Below are 23508 nucleotides of genomic sequence, written 5' to 3'. Positions count from 1 at the left end.
TGTTACTGGTTTGAGTACAGAATCAAATAAGGGAGGAATAGTCTTTGTTTAAGAAAAAGTAATTATGTCTAATGCAGTAAACTATTTGAAGTATGTTGGAAAGCATTTGCTTTTCATTCAACAATAATAATAATGATAATAATATCAGTGATCAAGATTTTTGGAGAGTGTGCTCCTTCTTAAATTATTTTGTAACAGTCACATCTGGGGTGGTGGGATACTGTTCTCTTAACTTTGTCTATTCCCTTGTAATGTAATACCTACCTTCCAGACAAGAATGAGATGTAAACAGCTGCTTTATCAGCTGATACTTCTGTTCTTTTGTTGGCATGCTGACATATAGGGTGTTTGCTTTTTCCCCTTCCACAGTGACTAAATATATACAGTATCTCTGGAAAACATGTCATACACTGTGTGAGGTGCCTTTAGGATGGCTCCAGGGCTAAATACTTCCTGTAGTAGGTGAAAGAGCATGGCTTAATCAGCTTAGTTAACTTAATTAAGCTGTGCTTTTTCTCATGGTACAGCTTTAAAGTGTATTTCATATAGAAACTGTCTTTTGTACTTGTGGAATGACACAAGGTTGGAGAAATTGTGTGGCATTTTTATAGTGGGCTTGAAAAAGATAAGATTTGCTACTTACTCTGCAATGGGAAGAAGTGAACTAAAGGAGTGTGTCATTTTTACTGAAGATTTAAAGGAGAAATTCTAATGCAGTTTAGATTGTGAAGGCTTCTCAAACCGAGAAAGTCTACTCTTCTTTTTATCCTTATCTAATTTTAAGATTTTTGTACGTGGGAAGAGCTGTCCATTTTCATCCCAACCTTGGCTTGCCTGCTTGTAGGTGTGTCACCAGATTCCATGACCCTACATTATTTTGCTATTCTTTGGAAGAAGTAAACTAATACAGTGTAATTGTGGGAATGTGGGTCTTTCCTCCACTGCTCTTTGAGTCTCAGCAGAAAATACTGTTACAAATTAAAGTAATTTGAACTCAGTTATTCTTTCTTGAGATGAGGTATTCTTCATATTCTTCATGAGGTACTCCATGTTGAGGAAAAGGTCTGATTTTCCTCTTGGGGAAATGCTGGGGTTCTGGTCCTAGTGGAACCCTCCTGTCTGGGTAGAGGAGGAGATTGATTAGCAAGGCACAGGCACAGCTGGAAACAGTAAGTGCTGAGTGAGTTCTACTTACCGTCTTATTTGCTTCATCTGACTCGTTAATGTTACTTCTTTACTTACCTCAACAGGTTTCTGAAAGAGTAAGGTGTGGGGGAAGAGGCAATCAGGGCCGCAGTCGCAGCTGGCCAAGGGGAGAGTGGCAGCAGGTGCCAGTAGCCAGTGACAACATGGGAAGAGGGCTAGGAGCCCTTCTGGTGGCAGAATGACAGGACTGAAGGCAAGGTGAGTGAGAGCTCCTGGGACAGCAGCTTTGGAGTGAGTGCAGAAGTGCTTGGAAAACTTGAAACTGGTTTGTGGGTGGAATGGACCTTTGGGTACAGTGGGAATAGAAAACAAGCTTGGCAGGAAAAGCTTTGGAGACTGACAAAGAGTGGGAGAGGATGGCAAAGGCTCTCAGGCAAAAAGGAGTGGAGTGGTTTGAGAGAAAATAGGATGGAGAGGCTTTGCAAGTAGGAAGTGGTTATGGTGAAGATGGCAGAAGATAAGGGTGTACTGTGAGTCTCCTTCAAAGCTAAATACTGTGGGTAGTGGTGTCTTTGATTTTTTGTGTTCCTATCCCTTTAAAAATGTAGTGTTTTGATAGAAATCCATTAATTGATACCTCTGTGCAGTAGTAATACTACATTTAATATGTTACTGGTTTATAGTACAGAATCAAATAAGGGAGAAATAGTTTTTGTTTAAGAAAAAGTAATTATGTCAAATGCAGAAAACTATTTAAAGTATGTTGGACAGTATTTGCTTTTAATTCAACAAACATGAAATTATTCTGGAAAAACCCAGGGAGGTTATAGATACATAGATTTAAAAAAATGTTTAAAATGCACATAATGATCAAGTCATGTGAATTAGTTTTTTGTGTTTATATGGCACATGGATGCATACCTATACATATACATGTATATACAGCCATGTGCACCCACAGAGGGAAAGATTTTTGCCTGTTTAAGTACTGAGCTTCTCTCCATAATGCTTGAAGTTGCAGAATCTCACTGAACTGATACAATGTGTTAAGTTTCTCATCTGAGTACCTCTCATCCCACTGCTTGGGCATAGTTCTGTTACAGACTTCAGTGTTTCTTGATTATATGGGGTGTTATAATTTCCTGATGACTGGTTATGTTATTTATAATACGGAGGGTGTTAATCCTTTGGTGATTAACGCTCTATTTGAATTACCAGAGGTCAAAGGTACATTCTTTTATTTGGGTTTTGGGGTTTTTTCAGTGTTTTTTCTTTGGATTTTTTTTTCTAAAGGTTTTTTCATTCTCTGTTTTATCTGAAAATTATTTTGAGACCATTTGGGGTGAGGAGAGGAGCATGCTTCTTCTGTAGGGGCCCAAGTCTGTTGAAGGTGTAGGCATTAGAACATAAGTTCTCTTTGCACTGAACAGCTCCTCCAGAAATCCACCATTTAAAGATAATGAAAATCTCATAACCAAAAGAATCATAGTAAAAAGCATATGGAAGAAAGTATTCTCTACTTAAATCTGTGAAAAAGTGGATATCTACCTGTGTCTCATTCTGAGCCTTTTTGGAAAGATTTATTAAAGATTATAAAGGTGTGTACATACATATGTGTATGTATACATATAAACACACACTTTATAAGGTATAAATATATATGGCTGTCATTTCAGGTGATGTGGAGATATTGCAGAGATTCTTGTCCAGCTGCCAGCTGTATCACAGTCACTGTGGTTTCAGAGTTGAGGAGCTCTATTAAAAGCCTTCAGTTGTTTCAAAGGCTGTGGCTGTGCAGAAGTTACCCTTGCCCTAATATTTCAATCCTTTCTTGAATTACCATAGGGTTTTTTGGTGTTTTTCTCAGCTGTGTGCCTTAAAGTGCTGGAGGTGATTGAGAGGGAAGCACCGAAGGATTTTTGCTGTTTTGTTTTTCACACATTTCTGGGGTTATGTAACCATTCCCACAGCTCCAGGAGAATTCAGTTATGTGTCCAGGTTTGCTGAGTTGCTGTGTTCAACTGCAAAGCCTTTACAGCAATTGCCAGTGTTCACCAAAGTGTGCTGTGGCACTGGCTTTGCTCCCTTCTGTAAAGGTGACTATAACACGTTCCTTGACTGAAAATCTGAGGTACATGTTCCCTCTGGAGATTCTTCATGCTGTGGTCATTCCACCTACTCCAAATCTGGAAAAGTGTGGGCATGATGGAAGACCTGCCAGAGTTCCCTCACTAGTGTTTTTCCACTCCAAAACCTCTCTGGTAGTACCTGAAACTGCAACAAGCCAGTTACAGGAGAATTATTTTGATGGAGCATAGCCCTCTGCAGTGTTTAGGACTTGCATATAAACAAAGGAGATGGTCAAAGAGCAAAGGAAACACTAAAGTTAGGAAGCCAGAAGCGGAAGGGGAGCGGCTCATCTGGTTAGGGCAGTTTTTTGAGCTTGTAGATTGTTCTCAGCTCAGATGATGGCAACCTGGGAAGCTGTAACAGAATATGATAAGCCTCCCTCTGCATTTTCCATTAGAGGCATAACTGCTCCTGACTTGCTGCTTTAGGAAATCTCAGCATCAGACTAGACTGAGCAAATGTTAACGGTGTCTGTTTTGCAGAGCTGGAACCTGAGTTCACTGGTGTATAAAGCTCTGTTTTAACTCAGTTACCAGAATGGGCTCAATGCCTGAACTGCTGGATGAAGTCCTCCAATCTGCCCGAAAATTGCAACGTATTTTAGTAATTCTTAAACATTTAATCTACACACCAACGTTCTAATGTTTAATGTTGCTCTACAGCAGATATGATGATTGTTACCCAGGTGGAAGCACAGAGGCAAGTTGCTCCTGTCCAGCCACTCATCTGATGATTGTGTTTTACTGTCTGTGCTCAGTTTCTCTCTGCTTTGCTCTCTGGTGTTTTGCTCTGAGCTCAGTGAGGTGCTGAGATTAGTGCTGGTTTGCTTTTGTCGTAATCTTTCATGTTTGCTGTGACGGATAGGTGAAAAAGCAGTATTTGTTCTGCTCCAGCATGCAAGGAATCCAGCTCAGACACTGAGGGCAATTAGTCCCTGCGTTGTGGGATAAAAAGCAGACATGCTAAAATTTTAGGGGTACTTTTTTCCTGTACATGCTCCAGGGGGAATGCTGCACACTGCACTGTGGCTTCCTACATGATTTCTCTGTTTAAGATTGCTTAAGTGCCAAGTGCCATTCAACTGCTGGTCTGTGGTTAGTGCAAATACCAAATGCTACACAGGCTTCATTCCTTGTGCCTTTAATGTTTCCATTTTAATAGTTTCATTTATGCTTAGAAATGTTTTTTTTCTAGTGCTGTAGAGAGGCTGTGAGTAGTCTGGCACCAAAGCGTGTTGAAAGCATTTGAAGTAGTTCAGTAGGAGGTAGAATTAAAGGTCAAAGTGGTTTTGTGACCAGAGCAAGAAATTGGGAGGGAAATAGATTGCAGAAAAGAGGGAGTAACAATAGCCAAGTGAGAGAAATAGGAATAAATATAATGGAAGTATAAAGGGTCTTAGAAGTGCAAAGGATGCTAGGGTAAAAAGAACTGAATTTTCATCTCTTGAACTTGGCTGCAGCATTTAATAGGGCCTTGCTCTGGGAATATTAAATATGTAAACTACTAATACAAAATGATGCAATTAGTTAAAAATGTGACTTTTGTCTGAATGTATAATTTCACTTTATATGTCAAAATAGTTTTTTGTCAGCTGACATATTTCTGAATCAGCTTTCTTGAAGGAGTGGTTACATTATGGTCTCACAGTAGCATAACATTCAGCCTGAAAGTCTGCAGATAGAACATTTGCAATAGTGTGTATGTGTGAAATTTTAAGTGATGAACTGCCTGATTAAAACAAGAATATGTTTTTACTGAAAATTGTTATTGGTTTTGTGTAAATCCATTTTTAATACTAAAAAAGAAAAAAAAAGCATTTGGGGAGAAATAAATTAGTAGGTAGCAAGCAAGACTGAAAGAACATACAACTAAAGGTGTAATTTAGACATATAAATATCAGTCCTTTAAATGAGAATAATAAGAACCAGGTTACTAAATAAGATTTGCTTCATGAAAGATGGAGAAAGTTGTTTGCTGATTTAGCTGGTATAGCTAGAACAGTGTACTTAGCAGTTTTCATATTGAAGATTATGTTCTGTACAAATATATAGTATATTAGAATTTTGCTAGTCCTGTTTCAAAGTCTTCTAAAATATTTTTGATTCCTTCTTACATTTATCACAAACAACCATTTATTTTCTTGGGTTGAACCATAAATATTTGCAGAAGTGTTGTAATCTTTTTTTAAAAACAACCATTTGAAAATCTGCATAATGGGCTTAAGTAAATAACATGACTTACAAGTAAGACTATGAGTCTGTTGCCTGTGATGCTCTTTTTTGGTGACTCTTTCCATAATCCGAATTTATACAATTAAATTATACATATATTTATACAATTATGTACTAGACATTCAAAGTATGCTTAGAGATTTACATCAGAAATAATAATTATTGATATCATGTTCTCATTTTACACCTACTTGTGCCTCACATTTGTACTAACCAGTAAATAAGCATATATAAACCATGTCAATTTTTTCTGTTTCATTGCATTTTTGCTGTTTCATTCCATTTTTCAAATATGTTTTAATCAAAACATATTTTACAGCTTATTTGCACTGTACAGCTTCTAAATCTAAGACACCACTGGGGTCAGCAGATAGCAGATAGCCTATCCAGTGTTTGAACTGGTACTCCAGTTCCTGGTTTCCTGAGGATAAATGTGGTTGCTCCAATATAAATGTTTTAGATCACAGTGACAGCTCTGGAAATTAAACATAGCCAGCAAAATCTATTTTCTGTCTAGCTAAGTAAAGGACAGGACAGATGAAAAAATTCCCTGAGCAAATGAATTCTTATGAACAGTGATGAATCTTTTCCCTGTGCTATATTAATCAAGAAAAAAAAAAAATCTAACCTGTATTTCTGTATATGTTTTTCATATTCAAGTTTATCATATAAGGTGAAAAACTTAGAATATCACTCCGAGACCATGTTGTAGCATTGCAAACACTTTTCTAACCACAGGGAAAAGTTAGCCTTTAGGATAGTTTCCAGAGAGTTGCAATGGTTTGTGAGTGGAATAGACTTTAAAATTCTATGAAAATCTGGGCTTTGGGGAGAGGTGAAAGACTTAAATTTTCTCAGGAATTTCCTTTCTCGTAATTTATTATGAACAGTGTTTTGATTTCAGAAGCTTTGCCTTATCCCGCCTTAAAGTATCTTAAAATGATGAGTTTACAATTCTGTTTCTTAAACACAGGTTTTGATACCTGCTTCAGAGGCTACTGCCATGCAGAAAAATGCAGAATTTTCTCATATAGACTATGCAGCAGGTTGGGCACCAAGGAAGAATAAGAAGAGAGAGACTCCCCTGCCAAAAAGTAACTCTGAGTCATGTTCATTGCTGGTTTGTTTTCTACCTGAGGCATGGTCCTGGACTCTGTGGTTCTGGAGGATTCCTTTTCCCTTCTAGTGAAACTGCTCTGCCTTGACCAGTGGTTTGAGTCCACTATTTGCATTTGTCAGAGGAGACAAAACAGTTCTTGCCTTTGCAGGTGCTTCTTTCAGCTGGGGCTTGGATGCTGTTGTTAATAAGCTTACATCCCTCTTCTCTGCGCCAATTCTTTCTTGTTTCCACAACTACTTCTAAGTAACTCCCTCTAGCAAAGTATGCTTTTAGAAACTTGCCATTAGAAAAAATTTGATAGTCGTTTTTGTGGCTACTATACCAATCACTGGATATATCTGCTTGGGCTGAAGAGTCAAAATGAGCTATGGAGTGCTCAGTTGTTGCATTGTGATTTTATTTTTTCTTTGTTGAGGTGGAGGAGTTAATGTAGGTTGTATCTCAGAAGTGAGGCTATGGGACATTACTAATTTAAAAAAAAATATACAAATATATTGTGACCCTTAAGATATACACGCACATTTTTTCTGTAGGAGTAAAAAAAAGCTCTCTTTAAAAACTTTATTGCAAAGTAAATGGTTAAAATGGAGCTGCAGTTACTTGAAAGAGACAAATATACATTCATTATTTCCTGAGTATGTTGTTTTTACGGGAAAGCAAAGGAAGCAATGGCTGGGTGTCATTAAGGAGTAGCTCGTGGAAAGCAGTGAAATGAGCAATGAGACTTGTAAAGTGTCATGAAAACTGAAACACCAGGGTACAAAGTACTGCTTATCCTCCCAGATATGGATACCATATGGCAACATGAAGGGAAATAGAAAGTAGGAGACAAGAATCCTATTATTCCTCACACTTTCATTTGCTTGCTATTTGCTTTGGGCAAATGACTTAAGAAGTTGTTCCTGAACCTTCTTCTGGCACAGTATTTATTGACAAGACACCTGTCTTCCCTGTCAGGCTCCTTGAAGTTTCTTTGTGTAATTCCAGCTTTGGCACTTCTGATTATAAATTTATTGTTGTTTTTCTAATAGTTTTGGAATAATCTCTTATTGACTGTTCCTAAGTTAAAATCTATATTAATTTTCTGGTACGATATCCCTTTCTTCTCTTACAGCATTTCACTTATTTTCCTTAAGGAAGACAATCTGCTATGGTAGGTTCTTGTTGTCCTTGAAATCTCTGTCTCCTTTTTTTCTTTATCTGCAAGTTGCCATCTCTGGACAACTTTCTGCATCTCTCTTTTATGTATCTTTGGAATCAAATGGACTGATCAGGGGTGCTTGGAAAGATCTGGAAAGGATTTGACTTCTGGAAAGACACATATGTGGTCCATGTACCTTTGAAATGGCGTGGAGGAGAGTCTGTATCATCTCTCCAGGGGCTGACGCAGCTCTGGAAAGATTTTGTCACCTCCTCACCCATTTCTTCCTTTCCACCTCCTAAGTATACACCTATCTACCACCCAGTGTTTTCTTCATTTATAACTGTTTCACAGCAGTTTTGTATTTCTCTGAAGTTAACAGATCTTCCTTAAATATTGTTAAACTAAGTCTTACCAATATACAGTACACTTACCTTCACTGTATGAAGTGACAGTTCTGGTAACTTTCACCTTTGCTCTTCTGACTTCTGTGTTTGTGAAACTATACTTGAGAATTTCTGGTGATGTCCCCCAAAGTTAATGGTTGGTAGAAACCAAAGCCAAAAGCCAGGAGTGTTGCAAGACCAGGGAGAGCATGTTTACCCACTCATTCATTGTTACTTACACTGAAACTTTCATCTATTTTGCCTCATCTGGGGGGATCATTAGTGTATGTGGCTTTGACTTCACCTAAGGCTGTGGAAACGGGCAGCTATTTGACTGTGTTACAGCAAGAAAATGTGATTTTAAGAGCACGTCCTTTTGTCATAGCAATGGGTGCTGTATCAAGAAAGATAAAGAAAAGCTGCTCAGAAAGGTTGTATGGGAGGCCAAGAAAATCATGCAGAACTCAACAGAAGATGTTACAAAGGGAGCCCCTGCTGCATAAGGTTTATGCTTTGTGTTTTGTAATACTGAAAATTAATGCTTCGTGTGTTACATCAGGCTGTTGTGGGCATATAGTGGTGAAATTACAGATAATAAATTGCTACTCTTTCTACTGAAGCTGTGTAACCTTCTCCTAATTTTAGCACCACAAGGAAATGCAGTTTAGTGGTTCTCTATGCTATGGAGTTTAGTGCAAGTGTTTGAATTTGCTGTGGTCTAGGAAAGCAGGCATTTTAAGAAGTATTCCATAGTTGCATAGGTTACCATTACACCATTATAATGACTTTGCAGTGCTTTGTTCAGTAGAACACTAGCCTATTTGTGGGGGAAAAATGTCCAAAAGACATCCTACCTTTTATTCTTTACAAAAGTGTTTGATATGACACAGCATTCAGGGTTAGAATCAACCCCATACATTCTCAGTTTCAGAAAGAGAGGAAAAAACTGAAATACTAAGCTATTCCCACTAGAAATGTTGTAAATCTTACAAAATATATAAGCTTTCCTCTTGAACGTACATCAAAGGCATAAAACTTGGGAGATTAAAATATGTTTTTAATCTTGGTTTGATGAGCAAAACTTTCACTGTAATATTTATTATGAGAGGCTCTACTTGTGTTGCCTCTTCCCTTTGTTCTGTTTATATATGACTTCCTTTCTTCCAAAAAAGTAGGAAGTATCGTTTTCACAAAGCCAAAGGATATTGCAATGGTTTGTTCATTTAAGCTGAATTGTAGGCCCACGTGGCAGACACAAACTTTTCTTTTATTGTCCGGCTCCCAGAGGACAAGCAACGCTTTCTGATGGCTTCCCATGAATGCCTTTCATTTGTGGAGGAGTTTCAGTGGCTTATGCTGACTGTACAAAGATCAAACAGGCAGGAAAATTGTGGTTTTATGAAACTTAGCCAAGATCTTTGTTATTTTCTCAGAAGTTTTTCTTCTCTAACCCTATTTTTTAAGGACAATATTAAGACAATTACTTTTAGTGACTGATGGGAAAAAAGATTGTTCATTTTCACTTTAAAATTTAAGTATTTTCTTGGTTATTAGAAAATTTGTAGGTATGTTTAAAGAAATTACTGACCATAATTGCAGTCTGTCTTTATTGCATTTGGAATCAATGGTATCCAAAATTAAGCTTAAAAAAAATGTTGTGGCTGTTTGGTCCTGCAATTTGATCTATTTTGGGCCACTGTGCCTGCAGAGTTTTGCTGAAATCACCCAGTTGGGGTTTTTTTCGCCTGGATACAAAGGTCTGTCAAACAGATTTGATTGTGACTTGACCTGTTTTAAGAACAGTTGGTTTTTTCTCAACAGGTTCTCTTAGCATTCATTACAGAGATTTCCTTTTTGCTCAGCTGTTGGCAAGCTTAAGCATTGGAAAGAGATATGCAGACCGCAACATCTTTTTAACTGCAGCAATGGCATGTTTTGCCAACAATACATAATTTTCATTGTGCTACTCGTATAAAACCTCATGTTTGTCGTACGAATTCAGTTTTTGTTGAAGGATTACTTTAATAAAACTAAAATGACTTAAGTTTCTGAAGTGAAACCCGTAGCATCTTTAGGGGTCAGACGTAGCTGAAACTTGAACAGCTGTACAACATGCATCCTAGATTGTTTTTAATTGTCTTCCCTTTCTCTAACAGCAGTAATTCTTGTTTATATTGTCAAGAACCTTTCCACTGAGCACAAGAGCACCATACTTTAAGGTCGCATGCTTAACCCCACTGTGGGGTTACAATGTAAATGGGCCCCCTTTGTTTTCGTTAGTGTGTGAGGGGTGGGTGCAAGGCAAGGCTGTTCACAAGGCTTAAATAACTTATTGTAAAAGTGTCTTAAAGAAAGCATATTTTGTCTCCATACCACAGTTGTTTAGCATTACTCTTGTGCATCCAACCGACAGCGAGTTTGGCAATGGATTTTTGTGTGTCATTTTGTTCTTTTGACCTGTGATACTTTTTTCTTTCTTTTTTTTTTTTAACTGAGCTAATGGATTCATCTCAAGTAATACAAAATGAAGAAGCTTTTTTTCTTTCTGTTCCTGATATCCTAAAAAGTAGTAAACAAAGGTGGAACTGCTCTTTTCCACCCCAAACCCTTTACATAACAATTTGCCAGTTCCTGTGTTGATGAAGATGTTTAAAATGAAGACTTTCTAAAAATGTCGAATTAAAATAGTATTCTCAGTGGTTTTAATCAGTTAAAAATTAACAAAGTATAGCCTTTTGAAATGGCTTCAGAAGTTTGAAGGCTTTTTTCTGCCTGTCACTGATATATGGAGGAAGAATTATCTTGAAATATTACAAGTTGTTTCGATTATCTAGAATTTGCCCTGAATCCCACAATTTTAGGAGATTTCAAGCCCAGTGCTGATGGTGATCTTTGGCTGGCACTTTTAGTTGGTTTTGCAGGCCAAAATAACTTCAAAAAAGTTGAAGTCCTGTTCTTAAGTGCTACACTGTGTCAAAAATTGAACCATTTTGGAGGGAAATCTCGCTTTTTTCCTGGAATGAAAACTCTTCAGTATGAACTTAATTTTGTAGTATTTGGTTGCTTTATTTTAAAATGGAAATGCTGTGACAACAAGTTTTCAGAAATGCTTCTCAAAATACTACTTCTCCTCCTAGTAACTGCTGTGCTTTTGGGCTTTGTGCAGAGACATTTTGTCTTGGGTTTTAATTTTCTTACACTTCATCTCTACATGACTTTAGTAAGAGCAACTTATTAGATCTAGTGATCTCTCCAGTATGGCAATAACTGATTTGACTGGTTGCAAACAGGATGAAATCTGCCGACCTTAAAGGATTACTTAGTACTCAAGAACATAAGTGGTAGTTTGACATTTAAGTAGTTCTGTTTGTAAGTATTTAAGAAACATTTCAGTGGAACAAAAAAAATATATAGCATTTAAGACTGCAGTAAGTATGAGTCTTCCAGCGTGCAGTCTTGACAGAGTTGTTAATGAATAGGAAAAAATAGTCAAATATTGTTAAAAAGCAATCCATATCCTAATGAAAATGTTTTAGCTTTTTTTTTTTTTTTTTCCTAGAGGAATGTGGTTATCCCTGAAAATTGATTTGGTACACATAAAAAGACTGCATAATGACATCCTAAATAAAAAATTTAAAAGTGGAAAAAAAAATAAGGAACACAAACTCTGGTGAGGAGAGACACCAGTTTATCAAATGACATGTTCTCCTCTTTAAGAAGAGAAATATTTTTATATACCACATTGATAGTTTGGGTGATTGTTCACCTAGGCTGTGCCTCTTATGTGTGGGCTCTGAATTCTGTGAAGTGTGATTTGCCCTGTAGCATCATGGTGAAGCAGGTAGACAGTAACAGTACATGGAGATTTTTAGAGCTCTGGCACGGCTCGTCATGATGTGTCTTTAATGGTGGAAGGTTTTGTATGAGAGAACACAGGTCAAACTGTTTTCCACAAACTATTATTTTTCATTTCTGCAGCAGATACAAAAGCTGTTTTGGGTTAGTGGAGAATATCTCCTTTGTGGCCTGTACTCAGTACGTGTCTGTTAAGGATGCTCAGCCAGTTTGTGTTAATACATCCTTGACATTGCTTTTTTACCAGTGGATTAACGGTTCCTTCTGGAAGAGTGCAGAGGTGATTAGTCAGCCACCTCTGACCTCTCTCTTAAGTTGGACTTTGCAGCTGAACTTGAGAACCCATATCTTGTTTCACGTGCCTGTAGAAGGAAGCGTTGGTGAGTGCTGAGGCAGGAGCTGGGAATGCTGTGGTGCAGGGTAATAGAATACACTGTTACAGGGTGTCTGAGCTCCAACAGTGTTATCTGTTTTCTAAATTGTATTGTCGTAATTTGTGAGCACATCATGCAAATGTCATCTCTGTTGAGTTGCCAGAATATGCAGCAAGTGATTTTTGTTTCAGAGAGAAATCAGTGTGCATGTGTTTGTATACGTTTGATTTGGTGATCACACGGGTTTTTTTTCTTTGTTAGGCACATGACTCAGATGATTAAAGTTTATTTTCCCTGATTGAGTGCTTTCACATTAATGAAAATTGTCTATATATTATTTTTTGATGTGGTGAAATTTTCAAGTAGTTGGACATTCAATCATCTTCTTCAGTGTTGTAGCACGGTGTTTTACTGGAACACAACTCTATCAGACTAATCAATAGCTGCCTACAGTTGGCACTAACAGCCTTACAAAGTGTAGGTTATACAGATACATTGCATTCAGAAGAAAAATAAGTAGCAATATATATTACTGAGTTCTTGGCAGAATGGAAGTTGGCAACTGAGTGTGTCAAGAGGATGAGAACCTCAGTGGGAAGTGATGTGTTCTTAAGGGGTGGAGGTGTGCCTGTGTATTCCTCAGGTTAATGCTCCAGGTCCAGGATGCTGCCCTGAAAGTAAGTGGAATGTGATGAAGCAGTAACTGCAGGTGTGTGGCATCCTGGTGTGTATATTGTATACAGCAAACAGGGACCTACACATATGAGATTAGACAGAGTTTCAATATTCTTTAGGAGGAGCTGTGGTTTGTGTATTTTATTTTATTTTTTTTTTTATTCTGGAAAAAAAAAGTATAGTTTTCTTTTGAGCCTACAGGATGTTACATTTAATCAGATATATTAACTACAGTTCAGCACTGTAATTTTGCAATTAACTCTTTTTCTTGTAAGATTTGTGTTGCCTTTATATACTAGTAAGATGTATTCCCCTTTATCACTCGTAATGGAAAATTAGTGTCTATCTGTAAGTGGCATATATATATAATACAGGTTTATGTAGTTTTATGTTCTAATAAGTCGGAATGACATGTGCAAAACTTTATTCCTGAACATGCTCTGAATGTGAATGCAAGAGAATTAAGAGTAAGTGGTTGCCTTGCTCTTTCAGGAGGAATCCATATTTAGTGTAAGTACTGAATCCAAAATAGTGATGGTACATATTTTGGGCAACTGTTTGAAGTAAGTTAAATCAGAAGGCTTTTCTGTTTGTTTTCCTTTGTCAGCTCCCCATTTTTTAAAATTTGCTAGTACATTGCATTTTGTTGTATGTTTTACACTGCACATCATCAGCATTTTCATGACCTACACATAAGGTACCTAGCACATGGTTTGATGTAAAGTATAGTTGTGTACTATAACAGCACTGGAGAGGAATAAGGCACTGAAATCAGACAGCCTGGTTTTCCATTGAGGAACGAGGATCATAGCTTCCAAAAAAATGTATTTCCTAATGCTGTTGTCATCAACTCCTAGCAATGTCTGGTAGTGTTCTCCTTGCTGCTTGACAGTGTCATATTCCCCATACATTAAATACATGTAGTGTAGCAGGCTCTGTTTTGGTTTTATTTCCTATGTTCTTCCCAGCAGTGTCCTCTCAATTCTCTTTCTGTCTGTTTTGCTATGACAGCTGGTATCACTACTGCACTTAAATGATTACGAATTTCAAATCTTCACAATGGTGTGACATGGTGTCACTGGGGGTAATGAAGTTGTTACTTGAGTCAAGTGTGACAAAACTTCATTTTTGAAAAAAACATGGTGGGAATCCCCTTCTCACAGGGATATCCACAGACCTGGTGCATTTAGGGCTGTGAGGATGATAAAGGCATTGAACCCCTTATGTCATTTGAAGATATGATTCAGCTATATGTGGTTATCTTGCATATGTACTAAATTGCTGTTCTGCTATGGCATGTGTCTTAGACAAAGCATGCCCACAGGCACTTCTGGACATGTGGCTTTCTGTTTCATTTGATTGTGGCTTGCAGCTTCTTCATTCTGCAGTGTTTAACCCATTCTGTAACTTGACTTTCTGTTTTAAATTATTTCAATAAAACTAATGACGTTGGAAATACACTTTAAATTTCTATATAACTATATTTTAGTGGACAGTGTGTTAAAAGATGTTGTGACTAAGGCAGTAAGTAGCTTGATGGCAACAGGTAGTGGCTTCAGTGATGGGAGAAAAATGCTGGTATTCTAGGCTTTTCCATACTAAATAGATGCTGAGATGTGCTGTTCAAGAAAATCAGTAACGTGACATGTAATTAAACACTAAAAGATAGTCACAAATAAAAATGTAATAATTCAGAATCTAGCACTCACTCCATTTTTTGTCATAACTTGTGGATGTTTAAATTTTTTTTATTATTATTATTACTCTTACCTTTAGAGATTCCAGTTTGCATTTTGAGCGCTACAAAGAGCAGAGATCTAGTTTGGCGATTTTGGTACAAGTTTGCATCTATAAATATTTTAAGAAGCTCGTATGTTACTTAGAATGGTAGGGCTTCAGTATAAATTAGATGAGTCAAAGCAATGCCTCACATGTCAAATTATTTCATTCGAATCAGTAAAATTATATGAGTATTTATTTTGAACTACAGTTCATTTCAGTGTCTGTGAGATAGTATTATCTACTTCTGGCTTTGAAGCCCATCATTTTTTCCTCTCCTCTCTCCTCTACCCTAATTTATTCATAATAGTTGATTATGTTAATTTTGAGATGCTAAGAAAAGTACGGGGTACTCTTTTGAGTTATTTTGAATGCATAAAATTATTTGTTGTGTAATTCTTCAGTGCTTATTAGAACTGCACATAATTGTTGATGATGAGAATTCAGACTGCTGGCTGAGTGAGCATGTGCAGGTTGTACTCAGCGTGATTCAGTACTGCAAAATCTAAGCTGTCCAGAGTGCAGATTAGCCAAGTGAGTCTTGTTGTGCATCTTAGCTCAACTGATTTCAGCAATAGTAGATAATCACTGAAGCATGCACTGCTGTGCAGTCCTTCAGAACTTAAGTGTTCAGCGTAACTACTGTTTGCATGTGACCAAAATGGAAAAAGGGAGGTGTATACAAAGGAGTGAATTATAACAAAGAACACTTTCTGCTTCAGTTCTTGTTCCAAAAACATATGTTCAGCCATGCAGGCAACAGTTGGGGTAAAGACACACTGTAGGTTTGGAAACAAAAGGCGTGTTCTTTTCTTGCATTCACAATGTTTTCAAACATATTCACTTGTTAGGGACTGGCCTGTCAGCTGGATCTTCTTGCAAGTGTGATTTCTTTTTCCTGACTTCTTTCAAAAGCTTTTTCCCCACAATGTTTTACACTTCATATAATCCACTATGCATGCTAGGCCTGCCTTGGTCTTTGTGCTATTGATGATTCAGAGGTGGAGGGGCCATGCTCTGGGAGAATGTGGCTGAAGGGTAACCTTTCAGTCACCCATACATCTGAAGATGCTAAGCCACTCTTATTCCAAATATCCTAAGTAGTGTGGTTGCTCTTTCATGATGAAGTGGGTTATACTTCACCTTTAGAACATTGCCAAACTGATTAGTGCAGCAAAAATATTTTGTAAGTGTTGATCTTTTCACATTTTTTACTTTATAACTACATATTGAAAATCTTACAGAGACTTGTCATAACTGCTTTAAATCATCCAGTAAAAAGGATTTTTTTTTCTCAATTGGAAATTCATCCAGTTGTGGCATGCCAGAGTAACCAAAAATTACTTGGTCATTACTTCTGTTTGGATTCCTTTTTCCTAAATACATGGTTCAAGACCTGGATATAAATACTTATATAGGCATAAAGGTAATGGTTATTTCCAAATAAGCTCAACCTGGTTTAATTTATGGCCTTTAAACTCATATAGCTAGAAAATGTACTACTTTAGCTCCACAGGTACAGATAAATGGAACAACTTTCTAGTGCAGACAAGACCTACAGTTTCTTTGGAAATGTCTAAGTGATCTACTCGCTGTAGGTTTTTCTAGGTCAAACTACCCATCTATCAAGTCAGGTATTCATCCTTTGTTGTCAGCAGTGAATACCTCAAAGCAAGGCAGGGCTGCCTACATTTTAATGCATGTAGACTTGTATATAGAGCTTAAGCATATGTCTAACTTTAAGCATTCTGCTCTATAATTGGGTTATGTACATGTTTAGTTTTGGTGTGCACCATTGAATATAATGGTAGGGGAGAATGTATAATCTTTGTGGCAATGGTTTCACACCAGGAGCTTGCGTTTCCATTCCTTTTATGCTATAAAAATGATATGTCTTTCATAAAACTCTCTATTCTTTATATTTTATTTAAAACCAGACATAATGTTTGACTTAAAAAACCTGATTTTATGTTGGAAGTTCTCAATCAATAACCAGAACAGTTAAGGAGTTTTATGTTGGCTTGCAGATTATTCATATGTTTTGTTGGAGTATTAACAATGTTACCTGAATTCTCAGTAGCCTGGGAAATTACCACTGATGAATGTCTAATGATTTGAATAGCCCATATAAGGCCCTTCAGTCCATGAGGATCATTTACTCAACTAGAAAATCCTGAGACAAGAAAACTCCATGTAAATATTTTCTAATGGAAGGTGCCAGCAAATGCATCCTTGCCAGTGTATGTCAAAACTGCCAGAAGATCTGTGAGGATGGGGATTAACTTTTTAGCACTGTCATCTTAAGAGCTTTGACAGGGAAACATTATTTAAATGTTTTTTCTTTGACTGCATATGACTGAAAAGATGTTAACGGTAGATAAAACTAATATAAAGTAGTTAATGATACTGATATATATTCCAAGTCTGCACCTTTTTCTTTTCTTGAGGTCTGTGTCAGAAATCCTTGAGAATACTACAACTTTAAAATAAATTGTCCTTCCTTCTCAAATGAAATTTGATGATTTGTCTCCAGTCTGATAAAAGAAAGCACATGCTAGTATATTGCTTCTTTTGAGGAATTTTTGTTTTGTTTTATAGGCTCCTTAGAAGTAAATTATGTTTTAGATGTTGCAGTGACTTCTCTGACTCTCAGAAAGAAAATAGTTAATAATAATTTCTTTCCTTTCAGTTCCCATGAGCCTACCTTCATTGCACAGTTTGCATATAACAGCTAGTAAGAGTAGAATGTACTGAACCTTAAACAAATCTATTAGGATCACCATGGCAAGAAACTGGGAAAATGGCAGGAAAAACGAACAATGATTTTGTAAACCCTCCAAAGGTCAGAAAAAGGCTTTCAGTAAGTATGCAGAGGCTAGAAATCAAATCCCATTTCCTATCATAAGAAACCAGTTGTTTTAGCAGCAGTGGTTAATGTACTGTATGTGAAAGATTTAAGACTAGTTGGAAAGCTTTGCTTCTGTTTTATTAGGCTGCTATTGAAAAGCCAACAGCATAACTTCAACTAGGTGCTTTGAGATTTCTTAATGGGCTGTCAAGGGCAAGACACCAGGTCTGTGCTATACTAGCTCTTTCCTGTACATTAAAACAACAGGGGCCAAATGATCATATACAGAAGTATGAATTACTTGATGCTTTCTCTGTTCCATATGGTCAGCCATGTCTTTGGCAATTAATCATGTACAGAATCAGTTGAGTGCTCTCTGAAGCATTGAAGTCAACATTTAGTTGTACCTGTGCCAGTGGGGGCAGTGGGGGTTACGAGCGTAAAATAGCAGGATGAAGAGCTGCTGGCGCCGAAGCCAGAGCAGCTGGCTTCTATAAACAACACTTTTTTCCTCTTTACCTTTTTTTTTTTAACTTTCTTTGACAAACATGACTCATTTTTCAATATCATCCAAAACATGAGGGTTGCTGAGTGAAACTGTGATATCTGGCATAGTGGATTAATAAACAAAAGGCAGAGAATTGGATTTAATGTGCCCAAATTACCGGGTGATAACTTAAACCATACTGGCTGTTTCTATTGTATCAGTGAAAATGGGCACATTTACTTGTGTTTTAAGTGGAAATTTTAAAAGTAAAGAAGAAATGAGCAGGGTTTTGTAATCAACTGCTGGCTTTTTTATCATGGAGGAGTTACAACATGTTAAATTAACATGGCTTAATAGATTTCAGGTTCTTTTTCCCTCTCCTCTAAAAGGGGCTATGTTCTAGTTTCATAGAATTTCATCAGGATACTTCTAGCACTAAAAGCAAATGACAAAAATAACAGGGAAAATACAGGACAGCATTTTAGCCCTACTTAGAGATTTTACTCATAATGTTTTTCCTTTCTGTATTAGTTATTGATTTTTTAGAGATGACTGCTATGTTAAAGTAGAAGTAGTTCGTAAAGATTCAGAAGCTTATCCTATTTAAACTGGTGGTGAGTAAATTAAATCTTAACTTAGACTGAAAAATCTGATTTGTTGACCCAATAAAGTAGGACCAAGAGGCAAACTGTCCCAAATGCCACTTTAGTTCAGGCTGAAGGCTAATTTGTTTGACAGAACACTAGGCTTCATGTCTCCAGTTATACAGTGTTTCTAACCTTATGTCTGACTCCTCATGAGGTCTGTATTGAAGGAAGGAAAAAATCTAGCTTTATAAGATTCAAAATGTACCAGTGTGGGCTTTGGAGTGTTTAGATGTTGCTTTTTCTTGCTTGTTTGTAAGCACATTGTGATATTCACCCAGGACACACAGTTCAGCAGGGTAGTGGCCTATGCATGTTAAAACAGACTTTCTTCTGCTGCGTATCTAAGGAAAAAATAATGTTATCCTGTTACAATACCTAGATTACCTTTGTTAGGTATCTAATTTTGTGTGTGTATCCTGGGTGAATAGAAAGACTTGGTTATAACAGTTTCTATTCAGTCCTGTGTCTCTGATATATTTTGTTGGTGGTAATTAGAGAAATAGGGTGTTGCTCTCTTAAAATCTAATCTTAGAACCTTCCTTTCTTACATAATGAGAGAAGATGCTCTTATGGCTGCTGCCTGATACGCCTAAATTTAGTTCTGCTGCTGTACCAGGAGGAAGGCAAAGAGTACAGTTTCCTAAATACTATTTTTAATGTAAAAGGCTGGATTTTCTCCTGGTATGTATATACACACACACACATACTTTGGGCTTTTTGAGAAGAGAGTTGTGTGTTTGTTTTTAAGACTTGGTGCCATTTGCGATTTACAAGGAAAGTCCTAAATACACAAATAGATCTGTAAGGATTGGGTAAGATTTACTGAAAATACGAGCAATGCTGCTTATTAAAGAGGTATGCTGGCCAATGAGACAGGGAGTTGCTTCCCAGAAGAGATAAGCAATTTGTGTAATCTCGTTGCTTAGGTTGTCCAGGATATGTTTTTGCCAGCTCAGGAAGCAGAAGAAAGAAAGTTTCACCAGTTTGTAAACACTACCACTCTCAAGAATCTCTGTGAACACAAGGATGAGATAAGAGGGGCTGTAGGGCTGGTTGCACTGTTTATTTATTCTACTGTTCTGCAGTTCCAAGTGTGCTGAAAAACACCAAGTCAGTGCTGAGTCCAGTTCAGAATTGTGAAGGCTTCACTCAACATTGGGCAAAGGGGGCCTCTGCAGGCAATTATCTGTCATTAAAAGAATTGAGACGCAAGATCAGATTTTCTTTGATGGGATGTGCAACTATAGTGATGTTCAAAAGAAGGTCATTCCTGCTCTTTAGAGCAGGGGTGGTATCAGCCGGGTTTCTGATGGATTTTTATCAGTGTTGATGTGAGGAAATGGCTTTCCCAGCTGATAACATCTTTGGCCGAGTGCCTTGAACCCTTGACCTTTATCAGTCAAGGTATATGTTGAATCTCCTTGTTAAAAATAAATCCCAAAACAAGTTACATGGAAAAGAAAACTTTCAAAGGAACATGTTTTATAATATTATTTTACCCAGAATGCTGCTTTATTTGTTACAATTCAAGATTTTTATTGCGATTATAAGAATAGCAAGTTATTAAGAAATGCCTCTATAAAAGCTACACATCAAGCCCTGCACTGGCATTCCAGGTGACCTTACTGCCCTTTCAGCACTCTTAGAAAACAAGTAAATCAGTTAAATTGCTATGTATTGTTGTTAATAATACTATTTCACCCTCCAGGTAGCTGTGACTGTACTCACAGGGCTCAATAAAGAAGCGTTTATGATGTCAGTGTCAAACTATGTGTTTCACTTGAGCCATGTACATCACCACATAAATGAAAGGTGTTAACAGAAGGCTGGAGCAATATAATTGTTCTCTCAGTAAAAAATAGATTATGTTCAGTTTCCAGAATTCTGATGTTTCTGTAGATGGAGGGAACTTTACTTAATGATACTCAGGACCAAACTTGCAATTTGACCAGGTCAACAGAATTCATACCATATCACATACAATGTGATTGCGAATACTTGGAGAAGTGATCACCCATCTCGGACTGATAATAATCTATTAACATCACCTTTTCATCAGATTTTGACTGAAAATTCTTTAGCAACTACCAGTTCTCCATGCTCTGCACTTTGTGAATCATTTATTTACAGGATCCTGATGTTTGTTGCACCAAATAACTATACATTTAGCTTTGCAAGGCATGGCATCATTAAACTTGGGACTTTCCTGAAGTCTTGGAGAGAAGCAGACATCTCACCATCACCAGGGGATTTTCCTCTCCCTTTGTGATTAAAATGGCTATCCAAAGATTCTGAAAGGGAAATATTGATGGACTGTAGCCTAGCTGTATGGATACAGTCTTATCATCCTATAATGCAGAGGTAAACTCTGGTTGTAGTGCTCTGTGATGTCTTGTACATGATGAATATAAAAGTTAAAGCCCTAGTAGGTATATTTATTGTGAATGACAAGGAGTGTTAATTTGCACCATTAAAGAATGTACATCATCTCATGTGAGTGAGTTCCCACTTGCTGTAGTCCTCTATCAAATCCTGCTTTAAATTGTGCAGCTGCTGGAAGCGAGGCTCTAAGGTCAGAATTGTTGAAGTTGGCGGATATTAGAGCTTGTGGAAAAGATGTTGTAGGTCAGTGCAAGGGAAACCCATGTCAGTGAATCCTTATCTGAAAATGCTCTCTGGCTTTTTGTTTGCTTTGTAGCAGGGTCAAGAATGTGATCTGTATAGACAGAGTTTTGAACATTTTGAGTTTTTACAAGAAAATGTTCTTGATGTTTAAGTCCCATATGATGGGGTAATGCCTTTTGGTAGATATAGCTGGGAGGTGGAGAGAAAGATGCTTTTTGTTCTTTGTCATGTGATGTTGCTGCAATACATTTATTTTCCGGCTCTGTGAACCCTGTCATGCTTCTCTCTTGGAACAACCATGGCAGTAGCAGTGCTACTCCTACTTTACATAGTTTAAGAAGTGTATAATCTGCATGTTATTGTTGTGGAAAAAAAACCCTATCAGAACGAGGATAGATCTGTCTATTTTCCAAACTGAAGATAATAACAATCATTTCTCTCCCCAAATTCCCAGAGGAATTTTAGTTGGGCAGGACAGAATGTAATGTGTATGTGATGTTGAGGAGGAGGCAATATGCCATGTGTTTTGTCATGTTGTTCCAATAAGGGGGGTTATGCTGGGAATTGGAATTGCAGCTCTTGGTTATGTTTGTGTTTTCAAACTCACGTGCACAACTTCCCAGGTGAGAAACTTTTTTTTGCCTCCTTTTCATGAAAACAGGTTTGTGTAAGAATTCAGTCTTCTGAATTCTGTTCTGTCATCCTTCCCAAAAGCATTTAGATGCTTTGATACATTTTTAGAACATGTGAGTAAAGGTTAGAATATCAAAAATAATTCAGTGTATATTGGAGGCTGGTTGAGGTGAAAAAGGCAATATAATGCCTTCGCTGAAGAGACTCTCAGTCTCTGCCATGGTGGCCCTGCTGCACATTGAGGAGCACATGGGCATTGGTGCATGTAAGACTGGTTGGTAGCTGAGCATCAACCATTTCCTTCCCAACTTGGTAGACGTGGAGAAGCGCAGGGAAAGAAGAGGAGAAAATGGTGCATGAGTTAGTAGGCAAAGATGGAGGGAGGGATCTGGAGTCAGCTTGGTGCAAGCATGAAGGATGGTAAGAGCATCTCCAGTTCTCTTACATCAGCTGTCAGCACAACGTTTGGTAAGGCCAGTAACATTTGATCTGCAGAGACTGTCATCCACCTTCAGATTACTTAAACCCATTGCATGTATATATATGTGTATATATATTTTCTAATTTATTCCATATATTAAAAGACTTTATTAGTTGTTTATTTGAAGTATTTAATGATAAAGAGAACATGGGGACATCAGCAAAAATTCCATTCAGAAGGTACAATACAAACAATTTTCTTCAATAGCTTTACCAAGGACCAAAGGGGAGAGTGAAATCCCCCAAACAAATGCTACATTGAGGAAAATACTTCTGATATTATTTGATACAAGATATAATATTTAGAAAATAACTATGCCTCAAGAAAATGTGGGCTAGAATACACAATGTCTTGTTGTGATACTTAAGGCAATGAGATTTTTAGGTTTACCTTATGTGCCATGTATATTGATTAAATACCAAATATATGGTGGCCATTTCTAACCATCATTTACTGTATTGATTTGTCAGCAGTGGAACTGTAATAAAAAAAGTTATTGATTTACTGTCCTTATTTGCTTATGGGCTTTTTATTAATTTTACACACTGTTTTCTATTTCTAGATTATAATTTTTATGTGTTTCCTCCCTTTAAGACAAGTCTGGTCCTCTCTGAAGTTAGAAAAGAGCAACAAATTGAGGAACAAAGGAATGAGACCATCAGCTGCTTCCTGCTACTTCTTAAGGAGAGACAAAAGCTACGTAAAGAATGGACAGCAAGGTGAGAAATACTCCTATAAATCCCTTGAGTGGAGAAAAACGATGTTTTAAAAAAAAATTCTAAATTTTCACTGTTCAAATAGGAATTCCTTGAATGGGATGGGATAGTCCATGTTTCTGTGGGGTAAGCTGCTCCCTTACTGTGCTCATACAGTGCACAGCTTGGTAGGCAGCACTCAGATCTGAGGAGTGGTGCCACCGAAAGTGCCTTCAGGTTTTCCACATACTGCTG

The 23508-nt window shown here is 37.3% G+C and overlaps 1 protein-coding gene across 8 annotated transcripts in view; it reads left to right on the top strand.

Annotated features, from left to right (window-relative positions):
• Positions 1-23508, top strand: part of FTO (FTO alpha-ketoglutarate dependent dioxygenase) — a 234821-nt gene that overhangs the window by 81697 nt on the left and 129616 nt on the right. For 4 of the 8 annotated variants that reach the window (XM_032121613.1, XM_032121609.1, XM_032121617.1 and 1 more), the window contains one exon: positions 23153-23277. In XM_032121613.1, coding sequence (XP_031977504.1) covers positions 23153-23277 — 125 coding nt within the window. Of the gene's footprint in view, positions 1-1250; positions 1405-23120; positions 23278-23508 lie in introns of those variants that run through there. The other 4 variants (XM_032121610.1, XM_032121611.1, XM_032121614.1 and 1 more) reach the window with 2 other exon arrangements.

This window comes from Corvus moneduloides, chromosome 12, assembly GCF_009650955.1.
Source record: "Corvus moneduloides isolate bCorMon1 chromosome 12, bCorMon1.pri, whole genome shotgun sequence".
Taxonomy (NCBI): domain Eukaryota; kingdom Metazoa; phylum Chordata; class Aves; order Passeriformes; family Corvidae; genus Corvus; species Corvus moneduloides.
Note: the sequence above shows the minus strand (reverse complement) of the source record. Positions and strands in the feature narration are given on the sequence as shown.